Source organism: Penicillium bovifimosum (assembly GCF_028826915.1).
Source record: "Penicillium bovifimosum strain IBT 22155 chromosome Unknown utg000004l_segment0_segment0, whole genome shotgun sequence".
In the NCBI taxonomy this organism is placed as follows: domain Eukaryota; kingdom Fungi; phylum Ascomycota; class Eurotiomycetes; order Eurotiales; family Aspergillaceae; genus Penicillium; species Penicillium bovifimosum.
The window spans coordinates 2,107,680-2,127,661 of NW_026622713.1; the positions used below are offsets into that span (position 1 = coordinate 2,107,680).

The 19,982-nt window shown below is 51.4% G+C and overlaps 12 protein-coding genes across 12 annotated transcripts; 6 read left to right on the forward strand and 6 right to left on the reverse strand.

The window, feature by feature from the left end:
* Positions 1-707: 707 nt before the first annotated feature.
* N7515_005094 (uncharacterized protein) lies at positions 708-1,053 on the forward strand (the record flags this gene model as incomplete). The annotated part of the gene is made up of 3 exons (XM_056665838.1): positions 708-809; positions 866-948; positions 999-1,053. The coding sequence occupies 3 exons, from the start codon at positions 708-710 to the stop codon at positions 1,051-1,053; spliced, it is 240 nt and encodes a 79-aa protein (XP_056522788.1).
* Positions 1,054-1,171: 118 nt separating this feature from the next.
* Positions 1,172-2,971, reverse strand: N7515_005095 (alpha-N-arabinofuranosidase; the record flags this gene model as incomplete). The annotated part of the gene is made up of 6 exons (XM_056665839.1): positions 1,172-2,070; positions 2,124-2,223; positions 2,290-2,378; positions 2,435-2,562; positions 2,618-2,812; positions 2,865-2,971. The coding sequence occupies 6 exons, from the start codon at positions 2,969-2,971 to the stop codon at positions 1,172-1,174; spliced, it is 1,518 nt and encodes a 505-aa protein (XP_056522789.1).
* Positions 2,972-3,511: 540 nt separating this feature from the next.
* N7515_005096 (sugar porter family MFS transporter) lies at positions 3,512-5,348 on the forward strand (the record flags this gene model as incomplete). Its single annotated transcript, XM_056665840.1, has 7 exons — positions 3,512-3,538; positions 3,586-3,631; positions 3,686-3,761; positions 3,815-4,006; positions 4,063-4,306; positions 4,358-4,614; positions 4,691-5,348. The coding sequence occupies 7 exons, from the start codon at positions 3,512-3,514 to the stop codon at positions 5,346-5,348; spliced, it is 1,500 nt and encodes a 499-aa protein (XP_056522790.1).
* A 344-nt stretch (positions 5,349-5,692) lies between these two features.
* N7515_005097 (PSME3-interacting protein) lies at positions 5,693-6,513 on the reverse strand (the record flags this gene model as incomplete). The annotated part of the gene is made up of 2 exons (XM_056665841.1): positions 5,693-6,258; positions 6,348-6,513. The coding sequence occupies 2 exons, from the start codon at positions 6,511-6,513 to the stop codon at positions 5,693-5,695; spliced, it is 732 nt and encodes a 243-aa protein (XP_056522791.1).
* A 632-nt stretch (positions 6,514-7,145) lies between these two features.
* Positions 7,146-8,154, forward strand: gcy1 (putative glycerol dehydrogenase Gcy1; the record flags this gene model as incomplete). Its single annotated transcript, XM_056665842.1, has 3 exons — positions 7,146-7,165; positions 7,219-7,596; positions 7,659-8,154. 3 exons carry the CDS (start codon positions 7,146-7,148, stop codon positions 8,152-8,154), a joined length of 894 nt encoding a protein of 297 aa, XP_056522792.1.
* A 327-nt stretch (positions 8,155-8,481) lies between these two features.
* On the forward strand, positions 8,482-8,786 carry N7515_005099 (uncharacterized protein; the record flags this gene model as incomplete). Its single annotated transcript, XM_056665843.1, has 3 exons — positions 8,482-8,487; positions 8,513-8,533; positions 8,589-8,786. 3 exons carry the CDS (start codon positions 8,482-8,484, stop codon positions 8,784-8,786), a joined length of 225 nt encoding a protein of 74 aa, XP_056522793.1.
* A 1,119-nt stretch (positions 8,787-9,905) lies between these two features.
* On the reverse strand, positions 9,906-10,511 carry N7515_005100 (uncharacterized protein; the record flags this gene model as incomplete). The annotated part of the gene is made up of 1 exon (XM_056665844.1): positions 9,906-10,511. One exon carries the CDS (start codon positions 10,509-10,511, stop codon positions 9,906-9,908), a length of 606 nt encoding a protein of 201 aa, XP_056522794.1.
* A 388-nt stretch (positions 10,512-10,899) lies between these two features.
* Positions 10,900-12,207, reverse strand: N7515_005101 (putative mitochondrial carrier protein; the record flags this gene model as incomplete). The annotated part of the gene is made up of 3 exons (XM_056665845.1): positions 10,900-11,819; positions 11,879-12,068; positions 12,178-12,207. 3 exons carry the CDS (start codon positions 12,205-12,207, stop codon positions 10,900-10,902), a joined length of 1,140 nt encoding a protein of 379 aa, XP_056522795.1.
* A 358-nt stretch (positions 12,208-12,565) lies between these two features.
* On the reverse strand, positions 12,566-13,885 carry N7515_005102 (NAD(P)/FAD-dependent oxidoreductase; the record flags this gene model as incomplete). The annotated part of the gene is made up of 1 exon (XM_056665846.1): positions 12,566-13,885. One exon carries the CDS (start codon positions 13,883-13,885, stop codon positions 12,566-12,568), a length of 1,320 nt encoding a protein of 439 aa, XP_056522796.1.
* A 1,401-nt stretch (positions 13,886-15,286) lies between these two features.
* N7515_005103 (uncharacterized protein) lies at positions 15,287-15,804 on the forward strand (the record flags this gene model as incomplete). Its single annotated transcript, XM_056665847.1, has 2 exons — positions 15,287-15,516; positions 15,594-15,804. The coding sequence occupies 2 exons, from the start codon at positions 15,287-15,289 to the stop codon at positions 15,802-15,804; spliced, it is 441 nt and encodes a 146-aa protein (XP_056522797.1).
* Positions 15,805-17,177: 1,373 nt separating this feature from the next.
* N7515_005104 (putative eukaryotic translation initiation factor 3 subunit EifCh) lies at positions 17,178-18,448 on the reverse strand (the record flags this gene model as incomplete). Its single annotated transcript, XM_056665848.1, has 4 exons — positions 17,178-17,757; positions 17,811-18,280; positions 18,350-18,389; positions 18,441-18,448. The coding sequence occupies 4 exons, from the start codon at positions 18,446-18,448 to the stop codon at positions 17,178-17,180; spliced, it is 1,098 nt and encodes a 365-aa protein (XP_056522798.1).
* Positions 18,449-18,871: 423 nt separating this feature from the next.
* N7515_005105 (arylformamidase) lies at positions 18,872-19,927 on the forward strand (the record flags this gene model as incomplete). Its single annotated transcript, XM_056665849.1, has 2 exons — positions 18,872-18,978; positions 19,045-19,927. 2 exons carry the CDS (start codon positions 18,872-18,874, stop codon positions 19,925-19,927), a joined length of 990 nt encoding a protein of 329 aa, XP_056522799.1.
* Between the last annotated feature and the right edge of the window lie 55 nt (positions 19,928-19,982).

The window sequence follows — 19,982 nt, forward strand, 5'->3', positions numbered from 1 at the left end:
AACGGCTCCAGAGAGGAAGAAATCTAGAGCACAAACATCTATCTACCGGGATGGCCTTGTCAGGGAGGTCAGCAAGGAAGGAAACCAGAGAGCAAATGTCCAGGCTCAGCATTGCCTTGTCCAAGGTACCATTCCAAACATCGGGGGATAGGAGGCATATGCGAAAGTCTCAAACCATGTCATGCTTGACGTGCTATCAAAGTTTCTACGTCAATGACAGCCCTGTAGACTTATGTACACCGCGGCAGAACACTGGAGTCTTAGGGAGGGCCATTCTTTAAAGCTATGTAATTACAGGGGCTTATACGCATTGATGGAGCGTAGAAAAAGCCAAGGAACAAATCCAAAATGAGATGAAACCTTGCTTCACTACGAACCGTCATGTGCGCCATACACACATGCTCTAGGTCGACAGATCGTGGAGACGTGAGGGTACTGGTAGCTAGGAGAGGTGGAGGATCGCGAAAAAGATCATCCATCTGAATGTGGAAGTGCTATGGGTGCAGCCGCTACTGAGCCACTTCATATATTCCCCTGACCCTGAGCCAAGATCTGATAAGTTGACGTCCTGTGGTGGCTTCAAATCGACGTCATCTGACCTACGTCATCGATCATGATGGGGATATATTCGCGAGATGTCTCGCTTTCCTTCTACAGTCATTCTACAGTCTACTTCAAAATCTGAAAATCATTAGTCAACCTGAATCATGCCTCTTGTAGTTCCAGGAATCAACTCCTCGATGGGCGACAAGTCCGAGTGGGTCAACAAGCTGATGGGCAAGAAAATCAGCGATACCAGCAATGAGACTGTCCGTTGCCTTTGCCTTTACAACTCGACAAAGATGAGATACTGACTGTTGTATAGTCTTTTGCGAAGAAAGATCTTCCCCAGTCACACCGGGTTGTGAAGCCGGGTGATATGAAGACTATGGATCATGATCCTAACAGGTAATATACCCCGAGAATGGACCGAAGATAGATTTGCTAACTAATGAAAGACTGAATATCCACGTCGATGAGTCCGGAGCTGTGCATGATGTGAATTATGGTTAGAGCTGGGAAGACAGGAGTCGACGGGCACTGGGCTCATACCCATATCTATGCGATCATTTAATGTCTATTGTGATACTTTCTATTGTTTCTTCTCGTGAATTCTCATATAGAAACAGGCTCACTCAGCCTTCCATCTCAGTAGAGTAAGCGAGTGTCGCGGGAACGTGTATGTACCCTCACCATTCCAGGTTGATTCCTGGATCGCGACTTCTTCTTTACCCTTCATATTTGTCGCCGACAACTCGTCAGCCGTCACCGTGAACACAGTCACACTCCCATGGGCCCCCTCAACCCGGGCCACCGAGTCCTCCACCTCATGTATATTCACCACAGCAACGTTAACGAACCCATCTTCTCCCAGGGTAGCGCTAACATCCAACCAAGGTGTATCCTTCGCACTGCGGATCCACTTGGGGGAGGTCTCGCCCTCGTAGGTCCCACAGGAAACATGACTGCCGATGGTCCAACCACGCATGTAGCGCGAGAACAACCAAAGGGGCCACCAGGTGGTCTGCTTGGTGATTCCGTTTTCGGTGGTCATCAAGGGCGAGATAACATTCACACTCTGCGCGATACAGGCCATGCCGACGTCTTTGCTCTTCCGGACAAAGACATTCAGCCAAACGGCCACAGCGAGAGCATCGGAGAGCGTGTAGCTCTCTTCGGCACCTTTGCTTCCCTCCGCGCGAATTGGGTCCCAGACATTCCACTCATCGAAGCAGATTGTGGGTCGGAGTTGCTCGGGAGGAACCTGGTTTTCCGCCCGGGCGAGATCGATCAGAGAGGAGGTGATCTCGATGGCACGCTCGGCCGAGAGTGGCGCCGTGACGTTGGGGAGATGGGGTGAGGAGGAGGTGTACAGGTGGATGCTGTGCATGTCGATCAGAGGAACTGAGCTGGTTGATAGGGCTGAATGAGCTGGCACAAGGCAATGCTTCAGTGTGTAGTAGTCCCATGAGGCAGTACCATCCTGACCGCATAGAATCAGTATAAGAGTGGGGTCGAGGAGTTTGAGCGCTGCGAAGCAAATTAGTGGGACAGCTTGGGCTTGGAGTGGTATCCGGCCTCACCTTTGGCCCATTGAATGGCCTTGTGAGCGTACGCTTCCTTCGTCATCTGCTCGACTTGCCAGGGTCCCCATGTTTCATTTCCGAGGGCCCAGTACTTGACCTGTGCATATGTGAGTGAGAGCAGCTCCACAGGATATTCCATTCATGCCCCGCAGCTTGGACTTACATTGTAAGGCTCCTGGCGGCCGTTCTTTCTGCGCAGATTGGCATAGTACGTGTTACCGGTACCGTTGCAGTACTCAACCCACCCCAAGGCTGCGGCATTCCGACATTAGCACCTCGTGCGAAAGCCGGGTTACAAGAGGACGAACCTTCATCCAGAGTTCCGGTGCCAAAATTGAAGCAAAGATATGGTTCGGTCCCCAGAGCCTCGCACCATTGCATGAACTCGTCAGTGCCGAACTGGTTCGTCTCGGTTCCGAGCCATGCGAGTTCTGGTCTTTAGACGATTCAATGAGCAAACTCTTGCGGGTGAAAAGGTATGGAAGCCATACCTTGATGGACGTTGATCTTTGGGACCGACACCATCGAGCCAGTGATATGTGGCACAGAAGTTCCCACCAGGATACCGCACGACCGGGATGTTGAGGCCCTTCAATGCCTCCAGTACATCCTTGCGAAACCCATTCTCGTCGGACAGGGGATTTCCAGGGTCGTAGATGCCGCCGTAAATGCACCGACCCATATGTCTAAGGAAAAGGTCAGGTCATGGCCTAGAGACCGGGCTGGACGAACGCTTACTCGGTAAAACCGGAATAAATGTTCGGGTTAATTTTGGAGATGCGCCTGGAGGGGTGAACGGAGATGAGAGGCGTCTCATGATCTTCCAATTTGGTGAAGGTCGCCATTGCTTGGATTGAACGGGGTTCACTTTTGATTTGAAGTTGCGACAATCTGCGAAAACCGCTTTTCAATGGTGATTTCACTGATTTGAAGCGAAAGATCAGTTGAAGAAGTGAAATGTACACAGTATACTGCCGTGAATTTATCAAGACAGGTTAGATGGCCTGGAAGGGGAAAACTCCTGCGGAGAGAATCCGAGACTATGAGACTCGGCAGGACCTCGGTAGTGACTCCAAAGAAAAGACCGACGTCTCGTAACCCAAGATGGAATAGTTGAAGATCTTCCATCAATCGCAGCAAAGAAAGTACGCCACTAGTTCTATACAAGCGCGCTCCAATGCCCTCCCCCGCATGCATCCAGCTCTCTAGTTCAGGGATCAAGAAAAGCACATGCCAAGGTAGGGTCGGGATGCGCATCAAAGGATACCGATGTCAGGGCGGCTTCTAGACATGTTGCTCCGGCGTGGTTCTCTATGTAAAGATCGTCGTCCCCGGATTGAAGTGGAGATCCGAGATCTTCTTCCCCATACCAAATCCACTTTGCCATGCGTCTCTCACCGAAGTGGTACCAGGTATGATCGGAGAATTCCCAGGAAGAACCACGCTCATATCGCTGTAGTTCCTCGTCGGCGTCTTCGCCTCTCTTGGATCATTTTTGTATGGATGTAAGTGACATGTCCGAACCCCCGTCGTTGAAGCACAATCTAATACAGGCGCAGATGATCTGGGTGTCATCGCGGAGGTGATCATCTGTGATTCATTCAAAGCCAAGTTTGCCCCAAATGATACGGAGAAGTCGGTTGCCAAGTTCACAAGCTACAAGATGAATATGCCTAACATCTTTGCAGGGGATTGGTCGTGTCTTTATTCACGGCTGGTGCATGCATCGGCGCCGCATTTGCTGGTCCCAGCGGAGACTATCTGGGTAGAAGAAAGACTATATCGTTGGGATGTTTGGTCTTTACCCTCGGAGGAGGTCTTCAAACCGGCGCAAGAACGATTGCCTATCTGTACAGTGGACGATTTCTGGCCGGATTTGGGTAGGTGATTGCTGCTGCAGACATATATCCCGAACAAAGACTGATGGCATGCTTAGCGTCGGCTTCCTCACGATGATGATTCCTCTCTATCAAGCCGAAATCTGCCATCCAAGCATCCGTGGCCGAGTAACAGCCCTCCAGCAGTTCATGCTGGGAGTTGGAGCCCTTTGCGCCACATGGATCGGCTACGGAACGTACACCGGGTTTGCAAAGGACAACCAAGCCCAATGGCAGCTGCCTCTCGGATTGCAGATTGCCCCTGCGGTGTGCTTGGGTCTACTGATCTCATTCTTCCCCGAGGTATGTATGCGTGTGTGGTGGAAACAAATGGAGTCGCTGACATCTATTCAGTCGCCTCGCTGGCTCATTGACCACAATCAGGCCGAAGAAGGACTGCGTACCTTGGCCAAGTTGCATGCGCATGGGAACGAAAATGACCCTTGGGTACGGGCAGAGTTTGCTCAAATCCAGGAGAGCATCACGTTTGAGCATGAGAACGAGGCCAAGTCATATATTGAGCTGTTGACCAATCGCGCTTCCTTCCGTCGGCTGTTCCTCTGCTGTGCGCTACAGGCCTCTGTTCAGATGACCGGCGTGTCTGCCATTCAGTAAGTGGGAGATATGCGAGACCACCTCCGGGGGTTTGACCATTCGATACAGCTGCTGACATGGCTTTCCACACAGATACTACTCGCCTGACATATACGGTCAGATCGGTATTTCCGACGAAGACACCCTGAAGTACCAGGCAATCAACTCTATCATTGCATTGATAGCGCAATTCCTGTGCATGATGTTCATCGATCGCTTCGGTCGGCGTTGGACCCTAATCGGCGGCAACCTCGGGAACATGGTGACCTTCATCGTCGCAACCATCCTGCTGGCCAAGTTCCCGCCTACGACCAGTAACAGCGGTGCGCACTGGGGCTTTATCATCATGACCTGGCTGTACAATTTCTCGTTCTCGGCAACTTGCGGTCCTCTATCGTGGATCATCCCAGCGGAAGTGTTCGACACCCGCACTCGTGCCAAGGGTGTGTCAATTGCCACGATGCTTTCGTTCGCTTTCAACACGATGATTGGCCAGGTCACTCCCATTGCTATGACGAACATTGGCTATCGCTTCTATTACCTCTTCGTCGTCTGCAACTTTACCAATGCGGTCTTCTTCTGGCTCTTGCTTCCGGAGACAAAGCGGGTGCCTCTTGAAGAGATGAACCAAATGTTCACCAATGCGCCGTGGATTGTCCCTGGAAGTCGCAGGGAAGAGTACATGGTCCATGATTTGGAGCGGAGGGTTGAGGAGCAGGAAGTGAAGCAGAATACGATGCATTATGAGTAGAACGTGGCGGGTAACAGAGGAGGCAAAGGATCACATATCAATTCCGGTTTGACTGCACGCAAGTTGGATTATGATCAGATGGCCTAGCAGCAAGATAGGACCAGGTTGAAAGGCGCGAATTTATGTAGTCTAGTACCAGGAGGTAATCGGGCGAGAACCCTTCGACTCACTTTCACAATTTCTCCACATACACCCAAAGAAGGAATATGGCACACTGCCGCAGTGTACGAGAATTTATTTCCATTTCTTGTGGATCAGCCATGGGACAAGATCACGCAGAGCAGTGGAGGGGATCGTTGTGATCTTAACATGCCATTTCCTGGTCATTAGTCCATTGCAGCCCGTCATTCGGAGTCAGAGCTGTATCCTGCCAGGCCAAGCGCAACTTTGGGCGGCTTCACCGGATCATTGGTCTTTGGTGGCCCCTTATCGGTAGCTGTGACCACCTTGGGCTGCCTGGCAGGATCAGTGGTTCCTGAAGCCGTAGCTGGTACGGCTGGACTGGTCTTGCCAGGTTCTTGCTCCAATTTGTTGGTACTTGAACTGTCCTCTCCACGTGATTTCTGCGTGTCCTTTCCAGGGACGTTATCTCCGGCTGAATCCTTGCGCTTCTTGCCTGGGATCAACGACTCCCGTTCTTTGTTGCGCCGTCTCTTGCGAGCAGAAATATCCCACGTTTGTACCTTTGCAGGTGCGACATCTAATGAGGCGGTGTCAAGTAGCGCTTTCTCCGCTTCCTCGCGTTGTCGGCGGAAGGCTTCGAGTTGAGCTGCCGTCTCCCTTTTCACCGCGGCTTCCTGGGCGCGTGTGGACTCGAGAACGGAATCTAAGAATTCGATCTCATCTTCATCGAGCGAGCGAAATTGGTTTCGAAGGCGGGATTTCTCCTCGAAGGCTTCTTGTTTGGCGACTACGTCAAGGGGGGAAGGTCACCCTAACATGTCAGCCAGATGTCCTCGGTGGGGGGGGAGAGTACGCGGCATGCCGAGTTGGGCTCACTTTTATTCTGCTCCAGCACCTCAAAGAGACTTTTGCCGTCATTCTGTTTCCCTACCTCGGCTTTCCGCCTCCGCTCCTCCTCCAACTCCTGCTGCGCTCGCAGCCACTCCTCATCCCGTTCGGTCGGCTGCTCATTGGTTCCGGCTGAAACGAAACCCGATGACATAGTTGAAGCTGGATAAAGACAAAGCGGGTTCGGGATCCAAAATATCACTCGGGGTACTCGGGTATAATGTGCGGGACTGCGGGTGAAAATTATCCGATGGGGGCGGAAAACCGAGAAGGAATGGGGGTGTGGGGGGAGTGGATTAGACGGAACTCCGAATGAGACACGGACTACGATTGAAATGTAAGAAGATTCTGGAAGGTTGACTTAATCATCAACTTCAAAGATGTCAATTGAAAGATTTGATTGGGAATGAAGTCAAAAGAGTGGAAAAGGGAATTTAGCCAGAATGTGTACCAAGTTGATCGACTCGTGGCCTTTACTCGCCTCGGAGTCGCCATCCTTCTCCATCGTGCTCCAGTATGACGATCGGTTCACTTTGAAGTCGGGTAATTTCTAAGCATTCAAACTCAATCAGCCCCCTTCAGCCCACTTCAGCCCCTCCTTCCGCCTCCTTCTGCCTCCCCCTCCTTCTGCCTCCCCCTCCTCACCCCCCCACTCCCCAACATTGACATCATTCTCCGTTCTTGGACCTGCCCATTCTACTTCTGATCGGACATAAAAGAAAGAACCCCCTGCCCTTGGCAACTTCTCTTTTTCCATCCTTCTCAAAGTACATTACTATACCCAACATGTCCAACCAACACACCCAGTAAGTCCTGGTGCCATGTCCTCCAGAATATTCCCTTCTAACCTCTCTCACAGAAAGACTTACACCCTCAACACTGGCGCCAAGATCCCCGCCATTGGTCTGGGAACATGGCAATCCAAGCCCAATGAGGTCCGCGAGGCTGTGAAGAATGCTCTTCTTGCCGGTTACCGTCACATTGACACTGCCCTGGCTTATGGCAACGAGGCCGAAGTCGGTGCCGGTATCAAGGACTCCGGTGTGCCCCGCGACCAGATCTGGCTCACCACCAAGTTGGATAACACTTGGCACCACCGTGTGACCGATGGCATCAACTCCTCTCTCAAGGATCTCGACACTGACTACGTCGATCTCTACTTGATGCACTGGCCCAGTTCAACTGATCCCGAGGACAAGTCTAAGCACCTGCCCGACTGGGACTTCATCAAGACCTGGTATGTGATATGACTGGTGGCATCAATGCAGAGGACCGTCGCTGACATCTTCCGTTTCACAGGCAAGAAATGCAGAAGCTGCCCGCCACCGGCAAGGTTCGCAACATCGGTGTCTCCAACTTCGGCATCAAGAACCTCGAGAAACTTCTGAACGACCCCAGCTGCAAGATTGTCCCTGCCGTCAACCAGATCGAGTTGCACCCCAACAACCCCTCTCCCAAGCTGGTTGCCTACAACACCTCCAAGGGCATCCACTCCACCGGTTACTCTTGCCTCGGCTCCACCAACTCCCCTCTCTACAAGGATCCTACCCTTCTGAAGCTCGCCGAGAAGAAGGGCAAGACCCCTCAACAGGTCCTCCTCGTCTGGGGTATCCAGAAGGGCTGGAGTGTCATTCCCAAGTCAGTCAGCAAGGCCCGCATCGAGGGCAACTTCGATATCAACGGCTGGGAGTTGACTGCCGATGAGGTGAACCAGCTCGACAACCTGAAGGATCGCTTCAAGGTCTGCGGTGATAGCTGGCTCCCTATCAAGGTCTTCTTCGGCGATGATGAGTAAACACGTTACAAAATGATGAACGTTTGATGAGTGAATAGCCTTAGATACCAAAAGAATTTATGATATGAACCACCATGCCTTTCTATGTAAATGCCAAATGGAAGAGAAGAAGGATACAATTGTTTGAAGGCCTGATAAGAGCTGATTTGCTATTGTATCTCGGATAAATGTACCTCCCTGGCCCAAGGGTCGTGCCTTCCCTACAAGCCGCCTGGGTGACTTCCCTGGATGTAGTGAGTCAAGTGACTTCCCAGTGTATAAAATGACCTTGTAGCAATTTTCAACCTTCCCCTTTCATCATCCCAAGAATCTATAGACATCATCAGAATGTCTGTTTGAATCCTTTCAATAATGTCAGTTGCGGCCATGTGTCAAGCCGGTAAGTTCGAAAGTTCGGGTCTCTTTTCAAACGACTTTCTCAGAGGTTCTTCTAGCCCCGCTGCCCCAACCCGGACGAGGACGAGTCCTTTCTCACCGAGTTGGTTCATCTGGTTGCCGAGAAAGTCCGCCATACTGCTGGCATAGCCGTCTATGAAGTAGGCGGTATGGGTTTGCTGCTCCTCTTGCAGCGGAAGGCTGTCAAGTTCTTGTGGAAAAAGGCTGGAGGAGGGTCATTGAACTCTTCACCTTGACACCTTCTATCATTGCTCTATTATAATTGGCGGCTATCAGCCACGCACTATTTGGGAGCACCAGAAGATGATACTCTGCGGCTTGCGGCTTGCGTGATTCGACATATTCTATATTTCGCCCCACCTCAAGAATCAAGCAGGTAATTTCGAACTTAGATCTCTTTTCAAACGTCTTTCTGACAAGTCTTTTTAGCCCCGATTTCCCCAAACCCAGACGAGGGCTCGTTCCCCATCGGGGTGCCGAGGGAGGCACTCATACACTGCTGCCATAGCCGCCCTTGAAGTCAGCGTATGCTTCTCCGCCACTTCAGACGCAAGAGCCACATACGGCCAGTCAATCTTCCTCAGGCAGACGTACGTGAACAATGCCTGGGGAATTGAATACTCACCGGTCATTGAGTCTACCACACCGTACACGATATACCCCAAGCGATGGTAATGCAGATGTTTCTGCCAAGCAGTGTTACTTCTTTCTGGCCAGTCTGGCAGTCGCCCACGGTCCTGCGAGAAACTCGACACCTATCAGTCAGTGGATTGTACCGGTGTAAGCATCGCCGCGGCTCCCTGGAGGACGGGCTTTACGAGGAGAGAAGATCATTCAATACGTGGCGGATTCAGAAGACGAGTAATTATAATCTTGAACATATTGTAAATAACTCATCAGGCCATTTGTATATCCATACAACGGTCCAAATGGAATATCATCATCATCATCATCATCATCATCATCATCATCATCATCATCATCATCATCATCATCATCATGGGACATATCGCTGATGTACTCGTGCAGGCTCAGATCTGAAGCGTCTACCCGGTAACCCGGTGCAGGGGTGCACCAGATAGAGAAGCAAGATAATGGAAGGGAGAAAGAGCCGCGAAGATGGGTCGAAAGGTCTTTCATGTCGGAGGGCATTAAAGGGAGGTTACGTGACGGCGTATGGGATCCCTAAACCGGTCCCCCGTTTAGTTACATCTTCTACGGGCAACACACCGATCTCAGTTTACAATGAAAGTAAGAAAGTCTAGATCCAAGTCCAACAAAAAGAGAGAGAATACCCAACCGAGCTCTATTCAACGACAACTACCTTCGTACACTCGAGGATATAGGTCCACGATCTAAGAACCAACAACCTTCGCAGTATCCCTAAGAAGAACATGGAAATCCCTAATCTGATCCGCAGGCGTCTCAATAATATACCGCCAAAGAGTCCAAATATCCTGTCCATCAGAAACACCCTGCGCATCTTCCTGTTCGATCTCGAACTCCCTGGTCTCTGGGTTCAGCTTGCATCCCAAGAACTGCACCAACGCAAGATCAACAGGGGCAGGGGGAATGGCCGAAGAGAATCTAGTGGACCCGTACGTCTTCAACTGTGTCTCTATAGCCTTCCACTGCGGTCGCCACTGCTCGAATGATGCTGTCCACTCTCGATCGGTGCCTCCGTCGGCGAGGGTAGCGCACATCGTCCATAGAAAGTGAGAGGTGTTGATCCAGCCATCGGACTCACCAGGTACGCCGGACCCTGTGCTGCCCTCGCGGCGAACTGTGAAACGGAACATATCCCGGCCTGGATCTGTTGTCGGTGCGGAATCGGAAGAGCTGCGATCGTCCTCTGAGCCTGAGTCCTCGTAGTCCGCATCCCAGGCCTCGTCGGCGTATGTAGGGGTCAACTCCTGGAATTCAGCTGTGCTTCTCCTGATCGTATACTGGGAAGACCACATTGTTATAATGGTAAGCTAGAATACAACAAAGCTCTCTGAGTTTATGGTCATGAGGTTTAAGCGGCAGGAACAGCGGTTTTATATCGTATGAAACTGCCCGTCTGGGCCCCGTGTGGGTGTGGGAGGTCAAAGACACTCTTTGTTGTCATTCATTTTATGTTTCGAGACTGAGATCACAATGCCTTTCGCAGACTGCGATTGTATTCTTTGTTCAATATCAGCTAGCCTAGACGGCTCTACCGCGAAATGAAAGGGAGACTGTACATTTCTTTGAAACATGTACTGTGTGGGATTCTGACCCCCAAGCTTCGAACACCAGCCAGATAGCATTGGAAGCCAGACACTCTTCAGTCCGAAATTCTATCAGCAACACACACGGTATTTGCCTTTAAATGCCCTTTTCGCCGTCATAACCCTGTTTCCCAAATCCCTGGCCGACGCCGTCACGCTCCTTTCGCCGATTCTCCAGATAGAACCGGCCTCCTTCATACAGGCTGAGATACAAGCCTAATGCCACCGCCGTCCACCCAGCACGGATCAGCCCACCCTTGAAGAGACCGCGGATGCCTTCATGGCGTATGATATCACGACCGACAGCAATAGGAGATTGACCCGATTTGCTCTTCTGTGCCGCTGGAAGTACATCTTTGCTTCCACGAGTCTCAGCCTGAGTGCCGGAGTCGCTGGCGGAGAGCATGACCCGAGTTTTGATCACATCAATTGGGGTAGTCACCGTCGACGCGACTGGGCCCGAAATTGCCGCCGCGAGACCCGTCAGACCGGCCCGTTCAACCAGCTGATCCGACTGTTGCGATGGCGGTCGACCGTCGTTGTTGCGAGCGGCTTTCCGCTTCCTCCATCGGTCGATCAGACGTGATCGTACGTATTCAAAAAGCGGAAATTGTAAAGCTGTTGTCGGAAGGTTTCGACCAACCAGTGCGGTATATCCACTCCAGAGGCGCCACGGGCGATGTTTAAATCGGGAGAGTACTTGGCGCATGGCGGATCTGTTCCCTTCGGTTGAACGATGGTTGTTGTGGTGGCCGGCCCCAGGGCTCTGTATCATCTGCGCATTTTGCTTTAGAACCTCTGCCGGGGTGAGCATGAGGCATGATACCATCTCTCCGGCCGAGGAGGCAATTCCATGCATGATAGGAGTAGGAAGGGAATGTGTAAATGGCAAGCGAAGACTGTTCAGAGAACGTTCGGTATGTGGCGTTCGACCATGGTGTATGCTGGAGGTGTTCATGGTCGAAGAATTGTACATGATGCTCTTCACGGCTTCGTATGTTGTGAAGAATGCCCCAGCTGATTGTCTTGTCAGCGATGATCGTGTCCATTCCTGAATAGAGGCCATGGTCACCCACAGGATGGAATCGTCGAGAATACCACGCTCCATACACCTTGGTATAATCCTCGGAAGAGCACATCGCGCTGGACCCCTCCTGTACGCGCATTCTTAAAGACCTTCTCATAATTTGGTGACTGGATGCGGGTTTTGAGGGTGTCAAAAGGGTAAACGATGAAATCGACTACGACCGCAGCGAAGGCGCCGGCCTGGTATGTTGGAAAATCTTCAGTTAGCCATTGATCACGTTGACAGACGTCTCATGCGCTGGGTAACAAGGCGCATCTGGATTGAGGATGAGTTGATTGTGCGACTTACAACCCAGATATCGGAATGACTGTTGTACATGGATGCCTGGAGGAAAGAACGAACTCTATCTTCAAGTGATGAACATGTAGAAACATTGTCAATGTTCAGGGATCGAAAATCAGATAAGCCAGAGAGTTATCACTAAGCTTTCCATGATTTACTCCGCGCTTATCGATATCTGCAAGATGATGAGCGATGATGTCATTGATACCCATCTCAGTCACATGCCTCCAAATACAAGCTTGTCTTCTGTTTCTTTTCGCTCTGCTTGTAGATTTCTGTTTTCAATTTGAGTGTCGCCTCAAAAGTAAAAGATCTAGATTCTAGGACAGTACCGCTGTATCGCTGAATAGGTATATCGTACATGGCTTTAAAACTTCCTTCCACTGTATCCACCTTACATCCAACCCTTCGGTCCACCCCAGGTACCCTTGATCATGTGGTTGGCATACACCCAGGGGAAGAAGTCCTTCTTCAGATGCCAGAACGCACGACGGGGCTCACCCTGGTCAATGCCAAACCAGTCTCCAAATGTCTCCTTGGGCACTCCGCCGTACTTGAACTCGGCAAGAAGAACCTTGCCGTACTCAGTCAAGAGCGGGCACGAAGTGTAACCGTCATAGGAGGCATCCAATGACTTGCCCTCCATGCTCTGCAACAAGTTGCGAACAAGGACCGGCGCCTCGGCAGTGACAGCTGCTGCGGTCTTGGATGTGGGGAGACTGGAAGCATCACCAGCCGACCACACATTGGGGAATTTCTTGTGTTGGGTGCTGTTGTCATCCACATCGACGAATCCGGCCTCGTTTGCGAGAGGGCTCTTCTGGACGAATCCATGAGCGCCCATCTTGGGGGTGACATGCAGCAGGTCGAACTCCCTAGTGACCTCTCCGTCGGGAGTGGCGAAAGTGGCCTTCTTGCCATCAACGGCTACGAGATCATGCTGGAACAATCCCTCGACACCACGATCCTGTCGCATCTGCTCAAGGATAGCGTTATACTTAGGCACACCAAACATCACTGGGAGACCGGTTGCATAGCTGATCTTGACGGCAGAGTCGGAGGGCTTTGTTGGGTTGTAGAGGCCAGCTCGTTTCCAGTGATCCAATGCAAGCCACATGACCTTTTGCGGAGCACCCGCACATTTGATCACACCCGCTGGCTGGGTAAAGATAGCGTTGCCTTCGCGGAAGTTTTCAATGGTACGGAAGGCCTTGTCACATGTGTCATAGCCATAAATTGTCGAAACAGTGGAGTTCCGGTCAGCAAGAGCCTCAGTCAGGCCTTTCGTGTTGCCATAGTTGATGCTGATACCGGGCACTACAACCAAATGTTCGTAGTTGATCTTGTCGCCGCCCTGAAGCGTGACCGCGTTTTCGGCGGGGTCAAAAGCACCGACACTCTCATTGTAGAACTTGAATTTGGGATTGATCAAGCTGTTCATTGGCTTGCGCAAGTCCTCTTTGTTTTTGAGACCTCCACCGACCAGGGTCCAGCCGGGTTGGTAGTGATGCCATGTGGCGGGATCAATGATGGCAATATCATCTTGCGCAAATTTCCCCGAGTGCAAGAGCTGGTGACTGATGGAGAGACCAGCAGTACCACCGCCGACCACTACGATCTTGTGGTTTCGGGCTGAGTTCGCTGGGGAGGTTGCAAAACTCCTCCATTGAGCGACAGAGCGCTTGGCAACGGTCACTGTGCGTCTCTGGAACATCTTGATAACGTTTTAGATTAAAGTTGATAAAAAGCCCAGTGTAGGAAGCTTTCCCTTTTCTTGATATCCACCGATGGCGTGATTATCGGATTAACTTATTCCGATATCGGGAATATCTCGGCTTTTATCCGTGTTTTCGGGATGGAACTCAGGTGTCTCCCGGAGGTCTCCCGGACTAACTGCCCCAGTGCCCCCACTGGATCAAGACACCACTCCTTGAATTCGAGACGGTAAAGCCGGAGAAGAAGCAATAACGACCTCGCAGCGACGCAGGACGCAGGTGTTACGGTCGATGGCTGACTTATGAAGAGAAAGTCTAAAAAGAAGATCGTTCGTTGCCGTACTGCATACAGGGTAACAACTAACAAGTCTGGAAGAAGAAAAAGAAAAAGAAAGAGAAGAGCAGGAGGCAAGCAATCAACAAAACCTGGAACTCTTCCTCGCGCCCCGCTCCTTCCCTTGTTGCCGTTCCTTCCTGTTTCTACTTCTAGTCAAGTGACCCTGTCTGCTTCACTTGCCTGAGCACTTTGCCTCAGGCACTCGTTAACCGCCACAGAAGAAGCATTAACGACCTCGCACCTTGAAGGTTGTGCAGGATGCTATGTACGACAGTACGTTTCACGAGATTGTGTTGTCCTGAAGTACCAGTTGCACTTGCAGGAGGCTACGAACGCACCAGAGAGCGGAAGGAACATCGAAGACACGAATTGTATCGGTCACTATCAACATAGTCTGGGGAGGGAAGGAAAAACGAGATAGAAGAGACGCAAACATCCACGACGCCAGTGATGTTCTCCAGGGCTGCTCCGACAGCCTCAGAGGCGATAGTGTCACCAGATGCCTTAGCCACCAGATATATGGCCTTCGTGATAGCCGCTGGAACCTTCCAGGCTTTGATGGCATTTGCCTTAACAACATGCACCTGGTACCGTATTCCGTTTGTTTGCAAACTGAGCGTTTGCCAGTTTGCTAATGATTGGTCATGAACTACCTATTCAAGGAGGTCTATATAAGGAGACTTCCCACCCACATAGTTCTTCCTTCCTTCATCTATATGGATTTATATACCTAAGACGCTCTATTTATCACAACCTCTTTCCATCTCCCGGTAACCTCAACACGTTATGAGCCTCTCTTGAGGTTCCTCCTTTCGCTGATTCATCAAATTTCATCAAGTATAGTATTACTATCAAGGCTATCTTGCTTGCCGAGCATCTCCCAGCAGAGGAGAACTCATTTATGAGCAGAGTATTGACCTATCTCTCATTTTGCTTTCGGTGCCTCACATTGAGAACTATTTTGGTCATTCGATCCGGAACCATTCATACGCCTACCTCCATTACCCAGATTCCACTACACATCAGCATCGAGCCAGTATCCCGTTCTCTTACATCAGTCACGATGGCTGAACCTTCGTCACATCGACCTGCGGCAGAGGACAAAACATGCAAGTCCAGGATGTGGACCTTCGCGACAGAGGAACTTTCAACCTTCAGCACGATTGAACGAACGCATGTCGACCAAATGGACAAAATATTACGGAGCAACAGGCTCCAACATGTGAGCAAGAGGAACATACCTTGGCCTTTTCCAGACGGCCAAACTGAAGAAAAAATGCACAAAATCTCACTGTAAGAGCGATCATTTCTGTCAAGCAGTATAGATCATACACTGATGCAGGAATCCAAGGTCTTTAGAAACCCCACAGATTTTGCAAACGAGCTTCTTGCTTGGTTCTAGGGGAACAGGATGTGACCCCAGGGTGGACAATCAACGATGCGATTCGGCGCGTCTTCCGACGTGCAGCAACAGCGCCTGGAAAATCCATTGTCCTGATTCACTATGCTGGGCATGGGGCGGTAAACACTGGACGGCCGCAAGGACGTGAGGCAAGCTACGACAACGCTGCACCGACGTGAGGCAAGCTACGACAACGCTGCACCGACGTGGGCAAGCTACGATACGGCTGCAAGGACGTGAGCAAGCTACAACAACGCTGCACCGACGTGGGCAAGCTACGATAAGGCTGCATCGATCTCCGTTACCGCACCGATGGATTTTGATCTTTCGCTTGACGCCTGGCACAACCTCGAAGCATCTGTGTAACCCAAGCCCGTGTAAAGCCTGTGAGGTAACGGTACGGTTGCGAGATCGTTTGAGGCGTCTACCTGGCACAAGGCTGCAAGGACGTGGGCAAGCTACGATGACGCTGTATGGACGTGGGCAAGCTATGATAAGGCTACACCGACCGCGTTGAGGGCACGATGGACACCCCTCACGAACCAAACGAGAAGACACGTAACAATAAGGGAGGGGCACGTGCTGCTTATCTGACAGGATATCAGCACGTCCTGGCGGAGATGTTTTCCTTCCTTTCTTCTCTCCTCATCCTTGGTTGCTTCGTTTAATGCGACTACATTGGTCGATCTTCTTCATCATTCCTAACTGGGCGTAACAATATCCAGGACATGGATATCGGAGACACAGACACTATCTTCGTCCTGGATTGCTGTTATTCGCATGTCGCAACGCGGGCATCTAATCCCACGACTCGCACGGTCGAAATTCTTTCTGCGAGCGATGACACACTCCCGTGGCCTTTGCACCACCGCGCAATACCTTGACCGGAAAATTGCGGGGTGAGATTGCTCGGCGCAAGAGCGATGGCCATCGCTTCGTGATACTTTCGGAAGTGATGGCGTCTGGTTTGACAATCATACCAATGCTCTATCTAGATCTATCTCAGATGCTCTTGTTTTTGGCAACCAATACCTACAAGCGAGACATATGAGATTCATTTCCGATAGCAGAAAATTGAGATTACTCTGCAAGTCCTCACATAAGCTGTTCTAGGTCTCTCCATCGGACCAAATCACATATAAGCTAGAGGCATTTGCCTGTCGAGAGATTGATGGCGTGGCCACTACAACAGTATCCCAGTAGATATGCACCGTAGGTGACCAGGGCCGTTTTGTATGTAGATCAATCTATCGTTTCGTTCGTCTCTGATCAAGTTCGTGTAGCAGAGTAGCCAGGGCATAAAGAACTATGAGACCCGTGGCCCTGTTCAATGTGTCTTGTTGTGTTCTAAACAAAATAAAAGAGTTCCTTCTATGACCGAGTATAAATCGATACATGCAGGAGTCCAAGACTCAGCTCCGCTCATCATAGAAGAAAAAAGAAACAGGAAGTCATATTAACATCCAAAATAGAGAACATTTTCCTTCCCTGCGCCGTAAAAAGGTCATGCAATCCCAGAAGCATCGTGTCTCCCCTTCGCAATCATCAACGTTTAGTTCGAGGTCTCGTTGGGCAGCAGGTTGCCCTTGATGGCAAACATCTTGCCCGTGCTGGACGAGACGAAGCTGTCGACCTGGCGCGAGTACTGATCCACCTGGCGGGTGTTGAGCATGCTGTCCAGACGGCTGGGCTCGGCTGGAAGCTTGAACAGGCGCTGCCACTCGTCCTCCGGGAGGAGGGGTTGGTTGAGAGTGGCACGGGTGGCATTCTCTTGTGCGCGCTTCTGCTTCCACGCGTTAATCTTCTGCTGCTCGCGGCCGAGCACACGCTGGTAGTATTGGTAGTTGTTGACCTCGGTGTTGTGGGCCTCGATACTGTCCAGGAGGAGATCGCAGTTCTTCTCCAGGAAGGGATCGATGCTGAGGGACAGGTTGTCGAGGTTGGGGGTAAGAGTGGAGGTTTTGCTGAAGGGGCTGGACTCGAGGGCGGCCAGGGAGGAGGGAAGCTCAGTCGAGGCCGAAGAGGTCGGGCACTGCAGCTGGTGGATGAAGGAAGTGATCAGGTGGGAGTTGTGGAGCTTGACGGGCAGTTCCTCGAAGATGTCGGGGTGGCGCAGGTTGGACTTTTGCAGGCTGAAATTCTGGTCAGTATTGCGTTCATCAATGACAGCGATCGATGCACGTACTCCTCCGAAGTGAATTTGTTCTCCTTGAACGCAGTCATGAACTTCTGCGACAAGCGGAAGGCCCGGAGGCTGAGGCTGCCCTGGGCGCTGCGGCTGATGTCGTGAACGAGGGCGACTGTGCGTTCGTTCAACTGGCTCTGGTAGTAGAATTGGTTCTCAATCACGTTCATGTTAACGAAATTGCCCATGTTGGCGCTGGTGTACCATCCGACGTTGTTGGCATCAGTGTTGACTTCGCGCAGCATACGGATCATCTCTGCAGAGTAAGCGGCATTTGCCTTGGCGCGAGGAGCGGCGGCGGCCGGGTTGGGAGCGGCGTTGTCGAAGTGCGACTCGGCGGGGACTTCGACGACGGGGAATGGGAAAGTGTTGGTGATCTCGAGGGTGCCATCAACGTCCATGCCGACAAGAGCACCGGTAGCAGTGGAAGGGAAGGTCTGGGAGCAGTGCTTGATGATTTTCATCACCACCTGGATCATCCGACGTCAGTATTTCAGGCTGGCGAGGATTGGGGGAGATTTTCTTCGGGGAGCCCATACCAAGGCCTCGACCTGAACGGCCGCGAGGGGAGCTGGAGTTCTGCGATCCTGTTAGTATCATCTTGTCAATCAATAAACACTCATTACTTACTCGGCCATATTGGTAGATTGCAACGGTTGGGCGCGGTTGTGAAGGTCGAGACGGTGGACTTGGAGGGTTTGTGTGAAAGGGACTATTCATTCCTGTTCGGGCTTAGTGTGTTACAGATACACGGCGAAATTTGGTACCATCTTTGACTGTGGAAATAGAGGGGCAATACATGTATATTACGCTATCACACGCTCCCGTTGATGGGATTTGGGATTTTCCACTGGACCAGGGACTTATATCGAGATTTATTCCAATTCTGAACGAGAAACAGATCCCCAGAACATGAAGAGAAGAATACAATTTGGCCTTTAAAGACAAGACTATCAAAGTGTCAAGTCGATGGCTCTCAGCTCAACGCTACTAGCTTGTCCGTAATCTATGTGCATGTCCCACTTCCCCAGAGATCACCGAGATGGACTCCGCAAGACATCATGTCGGATCACTCAGCAACACGCACCGTGGCCTATGGCCGAGTCCATAATCTGCAAAGCATCGATGTGACGACTTTGGCTCCACGTAAAGATGGCTACTGGGTGATGTACATGAATGCCGCAAACCCACCCTCCCCAACCGCCAATGACTGACCTTCCCTTCAATCGTCCAGCTACATCCATGGAGGCGCCTGGCGGGATCCATTGGTTACTGCAGCCTCCTTCAAGGCCACAGAATCTATTCTTCGGGATGCGGACCTGCCTATATCCGGGTTTGCCTCGATCTCCTACCGTCTCAGCGCACACCCCAATCACCCGCAAGACCCAGGCAACACCGCCCCAAATGACCTCCGAGAGGCGAAACATCCCGATCATATCCGCGACGTGGAGGCAGCGCTTGCTCTCCTTCAGAACACGTACGGGTTTGGGGCGCGATATATCCTGGTTGGCCATAGTTGCGGTGCCACGTTGGCCTTCCAAGCCGTGATGGGCGCAGTCGCAGATCATCGTGAACAGGCCTTCACTGGGGGAGCAGATACTTCCGATACGAATGTCAAGGTTGTATCTGCCTCACCTGGACCTCTACCACCTCCGTTGGCAGCGCAGCCCATTGCTATCGTCGGAGTGGCTGGTATCTACGATCTGCGACTCCTACGGGACACACATCGTGATATCTCGATATACCAAGATTTCCTTGAAGCTGCATTTGGAACGGATGAGATGCTCTGGGATGCGGTGTCACCGGCTCAAATGGTTGGTTCTCGCGGAATAGAAGGCGGTTGGAAGTCCGGAAGGTTGGCTGTCCTGGCGTATTCCAAAGACGACCCGTTGGTGGATGAACCCCAGCTGGAGGTCATGAAGGAGGCTTTGAGGCATTGGGAGCAGAAAGAGGCACAGATACCTGTGCAAGAGTTGTCAAACTGTGATAGACGGGTCCGTGTCTTGTCTATCAGTGGTGGCCACGACGAGGCATGGGAGAAGGGTGACGAGCTAGCTCGCGCGGTGAAGTTTGCTTTCGAGCAACTACAGGAAATGGGGCTGGCCCCGCAATCCTGATTCAAGAGCAACATACTGATTGGGCATTGGAAATAGCGTCCGTACATACCGTTCG